Source organism: Acomys minous (assembly GCF_964271855.1).
Source record: "Acomys minous genome assembly, chromosome: 5".
Classification (NCBI taxonomy): Eukaryota; Metazoa; Chordata; class Mammalia; order Rodentia; family Muridae; genus Acomys; species Acomys minous.
The window spans coordinates 81,669,824-81,681,253 of NC_140494.1; the positions used below are offsets into that span (position 1 = coordinate 81,669,824).

General features: G+C 39.6%; 1 protein-coding gene across 4 annotated transcripts in view; it reads left to right on the forward strand.

The window, feature by feature from the left end:
* The window catches only part of LOC311598612 (methyl-CpG-binding domain protein 3-like 2B), a 60,981-nt gene extending 58,482 nt beyond the window's left edge, over positions 1-2,499 (forward strand). For 2 of the 4 annotated variants that reach the window (XM_084783830.1, XM_084783829.1), the window contains exons 2-3: positions 922-995; positions 1,719-2,499. In XM_084783830.1, coding sequence (XP_084639956.1) covers positions 951-995; positions 1,719-2,354 — 681 coding nt within the window. In that variant the 5' untranslated portion in view covers positions 922-950 and the 3' untranslated portion in view covers positions 2,355-2,499. Of the gene's footprint in view, positions 1-855; positions 996-1,718 lie in introns of all 4 variants that reach the window. The other 2 variants (XM_084783827.1, XM_084783828.1) reach the window with 1 other exon arrangement.
* Positions 2,500-11,430: the final 8,931 nt, after the last annotated feature.

The following is an 11,430-nucleotide window of genomic DNA, read 5'->3' on the forward strand; positions in this document are numbered from 1 at the left end:
TTTGCCACTACATGGTACTTGACCATTTACCTTTGTGGAGTTTAATAATGTTTTCTTTGTTCTGTATGTTTTGTGATTTGACCGTTTTGTGGCAAGAGGATATTATACTCTCAAGATATCTTAATGACAGTCTTGGTAGCACACAACTTTATTACCAGCACTGAGGAGGGACAGGCAGGCAAATCACTCTGAGTTTGAAGCCTGCCTCATTTAATGTGAGAGTGGTTTTTATTTCTTCTTCTTCTTCTTCTTCTTCTTCTTCTTCTTCTTCTTCTTCTTCTTCTTCTTCTTCTTCTTCTCCTTCTCCTTCTCCTTCTCCTTCTCCTTCTCCTCTTCCTTCTCCTCCTCCTCTTCCTTCTCTTTCTCCCTATCTGTCTCCATCTCCTTCTCCTTCTCCCTCTCCCTCTCACTCTCCTTCTCCTCCTCCTCCTCCTTCTTCTTCTCCTCCTCCTCCTCCTCCTCCTCCTCCTTCTCACCCTTTTTGGTTTTTGGAAACAGGGTTTCTCTTGTGTTCTGACTGTCCTATAGTAACTTGGTAAACCAAGCTGGCCTAAAACTCACAGAAAACTGCCTGGCTCTTATTCCCAATTGCTGGAATTAAAACAGTGCTCCACCAAGCCTGTCTTACTTAACCCAGGGATAATCTGTAAAACAGAGCCCAAGCTGTCCTGGACTCACTTTGCAGAGCAGGCTGGCCTTGAATTCCCAAATATTTGGCTGCCACTGCCTCAGGAGCTGCTGAGATTAAAGGCCTGTGCAATCATGCCCAGTTTCCTTGACAGTCTGAATAGGCTTTGCTTTATTTGTGAGAGGGATTACCTGGTAATTAATTTACCTCTCTCTTTTTCTATATAGAAGGAGAATTAGATTAGAAAGACACTGTCATTTGCAGCTAACCAAGCCCTGTCTGTGTCTCTGTAGTGGGGCCATTAAGAACAAACTCTACAACCATGGAGGGGGCTTCAGGAAACTCAGATCCAAGCCAGCCTTTAATCGTGAGTATATAATTCACATTAATTGTGGAATGGTCATCCTTGTTTTCTCTTACTACTCAAAGCTCCCTATGTTCATGCACATTTGTACTATAAAATGAAATTATCTCAAAAAAATATAACTTGGTGTCCTGTGAAAGCTGCTGCTTGCTAATAGTATTTGGAGGAAATGTAGGACATAATTCATCAGTCCATAATGACAACTTTATTCTATGATAGGTATTTCTGCAAGTTTTTGTCCTTCTCTGGACAGCTAGTGTTCTTGCCCAAACTGGAATGGAGGGCTTCTGCACTAGTGATGCCTGTGTGCCACTGAGGGTAGATATGGAAAATCAGTGACCATGAGAAAGAAAAGCTGAGAGATGCATCCTGACAGGAAGACAGAGGAAATCTGTTTGCAACTGGCTTACTAGAGACAGACATGCCTAGCTTTAATCCTCCCTAGTCACATGACCTAGGTGGATTAGAAGCCTCATAAATAGAACCTTCATAACACCAGCCTTGGTACATTGGTAAAGATTCAAAATATGTTGCCTCTTCCTCCACATTTTTGTGTCCTACTATTTGAGTTTTAGAAATTTCACAGATAAGTTTAATCTATACCTTGATTTGAGAGCTGTTTCTCTTGAGAAAATGGAGGAAAGACCAAACAAAAACTGCGACACTTGTGTATAACTAGTAGGATATGAGATCCTGTGCTGTTTACATTTCTCTTTGTTTTCAAAGGGAAGACTCAGAAGAAGCATGATACCCGAGAAACTACAAGAGAAAAGAGAGGCTTTGGAAGCCAAGAAAAAGTTCAGGGACAAAACGAAACCCAGAACCCGACTTGGGGAAACTACTAGTGGTCCTATGAGGTTGACCGGTCACATCTTCCAAATGCCTGTGTCTAGCATAACTTCTTACCCTGGGAATATCACCGTGAGAATGAAAGACGAAGAGAACCTGGAGAAACCCCGGCAGCTGTCTGCTTTGAAGAGGTTGAATGACCTTCAGTCTGGAGACAGGAAGGGGAACTTTTTACATCCACTGGATACTAATACCCCTGTAAACCAAAGTACACTGGGAATGCAGGATGAAGCCAGCGGTGTTAAGGATCTGCATACTTCCTCAGAGTTCAGCACTGCCCAGCGCCCATGTTTGGAAGAGGAGCAAGAGGCTCCTCAGCAGTCACTATCTTTCCACAGTCCAGGGGTAACACTGCCAGTGTCTCTTCAGCTGTCACCATCTTATGAAAGAAGAGGAGTGACTTCTGAAGACATCCAGAAACAGGCCCTGAAGGTGAAGAGAGCCAGAAAGAGACTGGCTGAGGCCTTGGAGGTAGACAGGCTTGTCAGGCTGGCAGAGAACATGAAGGACTAAACAGAAATGGGTTTTCAGAAATCTACATTTTAAAAGTTTTCAAAGCACATATTGTGACCTTTGTAAGTTCTACTTGAAGTGTTTTTATCTGACTTGTATGTAATTTTATATTGATTTATTAAAAACTATTTGCTCTAAAAACGAATCAAGTCTCCTTGCCTGATTTCTTTCTTTTCCCACATGCCCTCCCTTCTCTCCCCTATTTTCTTTCCCTAGTACTCAGAGAGGGAGAGCCCTTCTCCCTTATCAATTAACCCCAGCCTATCAAGTCTCATCAGGCCTTCCTGCATCCTCTTTCTCTGTGTCCTGGTAAGGAACTGGCAACTGGTAAGGGACTCAGGCAACTGAGTCCAAGATAAGGAAAGCCCTGACCCCTTAACAAGGTCCTTTATGGTGATTGATTTGCCTATTGACTACATCTGAGCATGGGTCTAGGTCCTCTCCATGCATGGTACTTGGTTGGTGTATCAGTCTTTGGGGACTTCACTGGTACAGAATTTTTGGCTCTCTTGGAACCCTGTGGAACTCCTTTCCTCTCTGGGTCCTGCTATTCTTGGATTTATCTGTGGGACTTCCTGTACTCTGTCCAAATTTTGGCTGTGTGCACAAGATTCTGCTCTGATTCTTTTTTGTCAGAGTATTGCACAAGACAGCTATGGAAGACTCCTCTCCTTATCCCTCTATTTTACTGCACTCACTGTTTATTCTTCTTTCCCATCTGAATGACAGTGAATGATCTTGCAAGGTTCCTCCTCATTACTTAGCTTCTCAGGTGTGTGTGTGTGTGTGTGTGTGTGTGTGTGTGTGTGTGTGTGTGTGTGTGTGTGTTGCAATACGGTGATCCTTCATCGTATCCTAATATCTGCTTATAACTGAGTGTTTACCATGCTTGTTCTTCTGTGTCTGGTTCACTTCACTCAGCACCTTTTCTAGCCCCTTATATTTGTCTAAGGATTTCATGATGTCTTTATTTTTGTCAGGTGAAGAGCAGTAGTTCATTGTGTAGATGGACCTCATATAACAATATCCATTATGTGGTTGAGGGACATCTAGATTGTATCCACTTTCTCGCTATTTCCAGTAATTCAACTATGAAGAGAGTTGAGCAAATACCCTTATTGTATGGTGGGGCATCTAGTAAGTATATGTCCATTAGAGGCATAGATGGATCTTTTGTTTGATAAATCACCAGATTGATATCCAAATTGTTTATACCAGGTTGCACCCCACCAGGCATGGAGGAATGATCCCCTTGTGCCACATTCTCTTCAAGTATGTGCTCTCACTTGAGGCTTTTATGTTACTAATTCTGATAGGTGTTAGTTGGAATCTGAGAGTTGTTTTGATTTGCATTTTCCTGAGGGCTAAAGGATGTTGATCAATTATATGCTTCTCAGCATTTAGATAATCTTCTTTTGAGAATTCTCAGTTAAGAACCATACTACTTTTTTTTTTTTTTTTTTTTTTTTTTTGGTTTTTCAAGACAGGATTTCTTTGTGTGGCCTTGGATGTCCTGGATTTGCTGTATAGACCATGCTGGCCTTTATATATTTTAGATATTATCTCTCTTTGATATGCTGTTGGTAAAGATCTTTTCCCAGTTTGCATGCTGTTTTTTTTTTTTTTTTTTTTTTTTGGACTGTGCCCATAGCTTTACAGAATTTCTCCGTTTCAAGCAATCTTAATCTGATCTGTTGGTGTTCTGTCAGGAAGTTGTCTCCTCTGAAGCAATCCCACTGAAATCAGGGACAAGTCAAGGCTGTCCACTCTGTCAAATCTCTTCAATATAGTATTTGAAATTCTACCTACAGCAATGACAACTAAAGGAGATCAAGGGGATAGAAATTGGAAAGGAGGAAGTCAAAGCATCACTATTCAGGATGATAGTTATTCAGAAGTGCCTCCAAAAATTCTACCAGGGAATTCCTATGGATGAAAACACCTTGAGGAAAGTGGCTGGATTCAAAGTTAACTAAAAACAATCAGTAGCTACCATGTATAAAAAGGACAAATGGGCTGAGAAAGAAATTAGGGAAATAACACACTTAACAGTAGCCAAAAATGAAATAAAATGAAATAAAGCCCTTGGTGTGACTCTTACCAAGCAAGGGAAAGACTCTGAAAAAAAAACTGAAGAATTTGTCAGTCCCTGGGAATATCTTACAAGCATAGGGATCAGTAGGATTAGTGGAGTAAAAATGGACAATTTCACAAAAGCAAGCTACAGATTGAATGGAATTCCTGTCAAAGTAGAGACCTTGTTTATAGACCTTGATAGAATACTTCTCAACTTTTGAGGAATCTGTATCGCTGATCTGGATCTGTACTATAGAGCAACAGTGATTTTAAAAATGCATGGGGCTAGCATACAAACAGACTGGTGGGAGAATAGAATCAAATTCAAGACCCAAGGAAAGTGACACACCTAAGGACAATTGATTTTGACAAACAAGGTAAAACCATAGAAAGGAAAAGAGGTAGCATCTTAGAGAAAGGATACTGGTCTAAGTGGTTATCTACTTGTATAAAATGCAAATAGATCCATATTGGTCACACTGCACAATACTCAAGTACAAGTGGATCAAGGACCTTAATGTGAAAGTAGAAACAGGAAATCTTATAGGAGAGAAATTAGGGAAGAGCCTTGAACTCACTGGAAGAGGAGACAACTTCCTGACAGAACACCAACAGATCAGATTGAGATAGCTTGAAACGGAGAAATTCTGTAATGCTATGGGCACAGTCCAAAAAAAAAAAAAAAAAAACCAGCATGCAAAGTGGGAAAAGATCTTTACCAACAGCATATCAAAGAGAGATAATATCTAAAATATATAAAGGCCAGCATGGTCTACACAGCAAATCCAGGACATCCAAGGCCACACAAAGAAATCCTGTCTTGAAAAACCAAAAAAAAAAAAAAAAAAAAAGTAGTATGGTTCTTAACTGAGAATTCTCAAAAGAAGATTATCTAAATGCTGAGAAGCATATACTTGATCAACATCCTTTAGCCCTCAGGAAAATGCAAATCAAAACAACTCTCAGATTCCAACTAACACCTATCAGAATTAGTAACATAAAAGCCTCAAGTGAGAGCACATACTTGAAGAGAATGTGGCACAAGGGGATCATTCCTCCATGCCTGGTGGGGTGCAACCTGGTATAAACAATTTGGATATCAATCTGGTGATTTATCAAACAAAAGATCCATCTATGCCTCTAATGGACATATACTTACTAGATGCCCCACCATACAATAAGGGTATTTGCTCAACTCTCTTCATAGTTGAATTACTGGAAATAGCCAGAAAGTGGAAACAATCTAGATGTCCCTCAACCACATAATGGATATTGGTATATGAGGTCCATCTACACAATGAACTACTGCTCTTCACCTGACAAAAATAAAGACATCATGAAATCCTTAGACAAATAGAAGAGGGTAGAAAAGGTGCTGAGTGAAGTGAACCAGACACAGAAGAACAAGCATGGTAAACACTCAGTTATAAGCAGATATTAGGATACGATGAAGGATCACCGTATTGCAACACACACACACACACACACACACACACACACACACACACACACACCTGAGAAGCTAAGTAATGAGGAGGAACCTTGCAAGATCATTCACTGTCATTCAGATGGGAAAGAAGAATAAACAGTGAGTGCAGTAAAATAGACGGATAAGGAGAGGAGTCTTCCATAGCTGTCTTGTGCAATACTCCACACAAAAAAGAATCAGAGCAGAATCTTGTGCACATAGCCAAAATTTGGACAGAGTACAGGAAGTCCCACAGATAAATCCAGGAATAGCAGGACCCAGAGAGGAAAGGAGTTCCACAGGGTTCCAAGAGAGCCAAAAAATCTGTACCAGTGAAGTCCCTATGGACTTCCCATGGAAAACCACAAGAACAATCTTAGAATAGATTGGAAACAATAAAATATCTTCCAAAGGTATCTGCATCCCTGATCATGAGATGTACAACAGAGCAACAGCATTGGAAAAAAAGTACATGGTGCTGGGAAAAAATCATACTGGTGAATCCTCCAAGGACTCAGCCAGTCCCTTCCTGGCTCTCTTCACCTTCCTGCCCTGTCTCCAGATGTCTGCACTGGTCTGCTGGTCTGTAATAAGATGATGACAGCTGAAGAGACACTGGCATTGTTCCCTCTGGACTATAGAAAGATAGTGATTGCTGAGGACCCCTTGTTCCTCTTCCAAACTTGGGTGTAGGAAGAGGTGAACTCTGAGGAAGTGTTCCAATCCTTAACACTGGCTTCATCCTGCATTCCCGCTGAAATTGTTACAGAGTTCCTAAGATACAAAGGACATGGGAGGTTCCCTGCACTGTCTCCACCTGCATCCTCTCTGAAGCACAAAGCTGCTGGGCTTTCTCTAGGTGCTGTTGGTCTTTCCTTCTCTCGGTGATATTCCCAGGGTTAGAAGTTATGCTAGACACAGCTTTTGGAAGATGGAACTGGTCAACCTCATAGGACTTCTAGCTTTTCCCCAAGCCAGGCTTTGGTTTGAGCCTTGAACTTTCTCTTGCCTTCCAAAGCTTCCCTCTTCCTTTGTAGTTTCTGGGGTATCATACTTCTTCTGAGTCTTCCCCTTGAAAACTAAGAGAAATGTAAACAGCACAGGATCACATATCCTACTAGTTACAAAGAACTTCTTCAAGTCATGTATGGTTTGTCCTGAATTTTCTCAGAAGAAAGAGCTCTCAGATCAATGTACTGACTAAAGTCATTTGTGAAAGTTTCTCCAACTCAAGTGTTTGAAACCAAAAATGTGTAGGGCTAGGCAACACATGTTGAGTCTTTGCCAAAGCACCAAGGCTGCTATAGTGTAGGTTCTAGGTACCAGGCTTCTAAGCCATCTAGGTCACGTGACTAGGAAGGATTAAGAGCTGAGCATGTCTGTGTCTACCAAGCCAGTTACAAACAGATTTACTCCATTTTCCTTTAAGAGTGACCCTCGCAGGTTTTCTTTCTCATGGTCACTGATGTTCCAAATCTACCCTCAGTGGCACACAGGCATCACTAGTGCAGACGTCCTCCATTCCAGTTTGGGCAAGAACACTAGCTGTCCAGAGAGGGACAAAATCCACCTAGATATACATCTCAGAGATCATCATGGGCTGATGAATTACAGCCTATATTTCTATCAAGTAGTATTAGCAAGTAGTGAACAGCTTTTCACAAGACATTAAGTTACATTTATTTTTTACCTCACATTATTGGAGAGTACATCTGAGCACTAAGTTAAGGAAGCTTATATATGAAGAGAAAAAACAGTAAACACTCCACAGTTACTGTGAATAATGTACTCAGGGTCAAAAGCTGCCCTGGAAGTGAGATTCCTGAAGGCCCCTCCATGGTTGTAGAGTTTGTCCTTAAGGGCTCCACTACAGAGATGCAAACAGGACTTGAGTAGCTTCAAACAGCAGTGTCTTTCCCATCTGATTCTCTTTCTACATAGAAAAAGAGATAGGTACATTAATTATCAGGCAATCCAGCACACAGATTATGCAAATTTGTTCAAACTGTCAGGGAAACTGGGCCTGGTAGTACAGTCCTTTAATCTCAGCACCCCCTGAGGCAGTGACAGCCAGATCTCTTAAAGTTCAAGGCCAGCCTGGTCTCCAAAGTGAGTCCAGGACAGCTAGGGCTCTGTTCTGTAGAGTAACCATGTCTTAAGTAAGCCAGGCATCGAGGGGTCACACCTTTAGAGTCAGGCAGATTTCTGTGAGTTCCAGGCCAGTGTGGTCTACAGAGTAATTCCAGGAGAGGATGAGCTCTGGTACACAGAGCAGCCCTGTCTTCAGAAAGCCAGGTGTGGTGGTAAAAGACTTTAATCTCAGCACTGGCAAGGCAGAGGCATTACAGGCTCTGTGAGTTCACCACCAGCCTGGGCTATCTAGTGAGTTCCAGCACAGTACTATGTGCTTTGTAGTAGGAACAGAAATGGATATGAGGCTAAAACAATGCCTAAGTATTAAAACAGAATTTGCTAGTTTTAAGACTGAAATGTCATGTCATACCTGGTAAATCATGCTTATATAATTACTACTCCTGTGCCTCTTGGTTAATTGTCCTTTAATCCTACACAGAGTTATGCACATATTGTTTTTTTTTTTTTTACACAATTCCCATTTGACACTTGTTGTTCTGAAACGCACTCTATAGACCGTGCTGGCCTTATCTCACAAATCAGCCTGCTTCTGAGTGCTGAGTCCTTAGATGAAAAGTGTGTGCTTCCACTGCATAGCTAGAAATAAAGACTTCATTCTAATACAAATTGTGAGAATTCTGTCTTCCTACCTTAATAAATAAGTGATTAATTCTTTACATACCTTACTACAAGAGTGATATTTCTTAGAAAAATTAATTCTATTTTATATATAGTAATTTATGTATTTTTATACTTATTGAATTTAATTTTTTTGAGACAGGATTTCTCTGTTAGCCTTACACGTCCTGGACTCACTTTACAGACCAGGATGGCTTCAACTCAGAGACGTGTCTGCCTCTGTCTGCTTAGAGTTAGGAGTTAAGATATTTGCTACCACTTTATAGCTAGAATTAAATATTTTTATTCTATTTTTCTCTACATAAACTTGCAAAATGAGTTTCAGATCTATGTTCTGTCCCTAATAGTTAGGATATTAATCCTTTACACACCCTAATGAAAACATTTTCTACCACAAAGGAAAAAAAATTGCTCTCTCTCTCATTTTTTCTCCCTTTTTTGTCTCTCTTCCTATGTGTGTGTGTGTGTGTGTGTGTGTGTGTGTCTGTGTGTGTGTGTATGTGTGTGTGTGTGTGTGTGTGTGTGTGTTGTGGGTTTTATTGTTGTTGTTTTTGTTTTTGCTGTTGTTTTCCAAACCTTGTTACTCTCTGTAGCCTTGGCTGTCCTGGACTATCTTTGTTGACCAGGCTGTCATCCAACACACAGAGATACACTTGCCTCTGTCTTCCAAGTTCTTGGATTAAATGCCAGTGTCACAATGTCCAGCTAAGTTTTTATTTCGTTTTGTTTTGTTTTGTTTTGATTTTTAGGCAGTGTTTCTCTACATAGGCTTGGCTGTCCTAGAATCACATTGTAGAACTCTGTGTCTTCAAAATCACACAGAACTTCCTGTCTCCACTTCCCCAGTGAGAGAAATAAAGGTATGTACCTACATGACAGGCTAGGAACTTGATTCTCATATATATTATGCCTAAAACACCACTTTATCCATGGCTTCATGAAATGTCATTCACTTCTAAATTTATGTATTTTTTGTTTATTCATTTATTTCCTAAAACATTCTTTAACTCGGGGGACCTGGGAAAATAGATAGATATTCCACCCAGTGCATACTGAGTTAAAGGTGTGCTCTATTGATCCCTGCTTCATTTAGACCTTACTGCATAGTATTGCCCCGGTTCTATTTTATAGTTTTGTTCATTTGTCTTTGGATTTCCACACAGTGCTCTCCCATTGGGCTGTAGCCCAGGCCTCTCATATTAACTGTTGAAAGAAATGATTACTGAATTGCTGGGTTGGATTTGAGTTCACATGATATTGTAGTCCATGGAAGCCTTGAATTGAAGTTTCCTTGCACTATAACTCTTATGGACAGAGATCCTTCTGACCCTGCCTTCCTGGTGCTGAGTTTGAATGTGTGCATGACCTAGGAGGCAAAAAGCAGTGAATCTCTTTATGTTCAAGATAAGCCGGATGTATATAGCAGTTCCAGGATAGCCAGGTCTATGCCATGGAGAGAACTTGTCTCAAAATCCCATAAAAGGAATGTATGATATTGAATTTTTCCTATAGTTAGTATAAAAAACACTCTTGCAATGGAATACAAAATCTATTGGTTATGTGACTCAGAGTTGTAGGGTTCATTCCAAGCTGGCAGCTGCTAGAAATCCTGAATTCAGAATGGACATGTTGTTTTATTTCACCTTAGGCTGAGTTTCATACCACAGTGTCCTCAGGCTCAGGCATTTGGTGGGGGGGGAAGGGAGGGAGGTCTTCACTAATACATGGCTCATGAGATTTCTCAACCTCCATAATTACACTTCTCCACATGTATCGATTGACCTGTGTATTTTCTTTGCATCTCTAGACAGCGCGGAGGATTACACTGCAGAGGAATTCCATCATTACTTTTTTAAAGATATGATAAAATCAGCACACAACATTTATTAAAATTCTTTATTTGTTGTATAAGTAAATATCAACTTCTGGCAACATTCTGTAACTTATTTAAAACCATATATCAACACAACTTTTTGGATCCCTATCCTATAAATTTTAACCAAATTTTAAAAAGCAGATGAGAAAATATTAATACTAATACTATATTTTCATATAGCTACATGAATATATTTGATCCTACACTGTTAAAAACTTAAATAAAAACATATAAAAATTGTAAAAGTTGTAAAATATACATACACCAAAACAATGGTTTTCACTGGAGAACACAGAGACAAGAATTCACTAAAATCAGAATAATATTGCATTTTAAGTATGAAAAAGTAAGAAGTTATTTTGACAAATTTCACCTTAAATAAATGACAAATAATTGACGATATATCTTTACATCCTTATTTAAATATTCTATGTTCCAGATATATATCAAAATATTCTACTACTCTATTAACATTAGAAATTTTACAATCTATGCAGAGCTAAAATAATAAAATGAATATTTCAGTAAAAATAGTCTCAAAGGTACTCATAAATATATTATAAAGCTAATGTACATGAATATGGCTTAGAATATTCAGCAGCTAAATAAATAGAACTTCTTTTAATTTTCCTTAAAATTGCACTCAGCAAACTAACAGCAGTAATGGTACTGTTGTATTAAAGACCAATCAGATAATGTTAGAGAAATAATATGTGGTTGTACCTATCTATTAGTGTTTCCACTTATTCTTAGTTTCAGACTTGGTATTTATTGGGTCCAACTCCAAGGACTGAGAAACCCTCCCTAGAATGAGCTGATGCAGTTTATGTACTCATGGGTAAGCTTTGTAAGGATGATTCCATAGTTTTTTCAAATCAAATGTA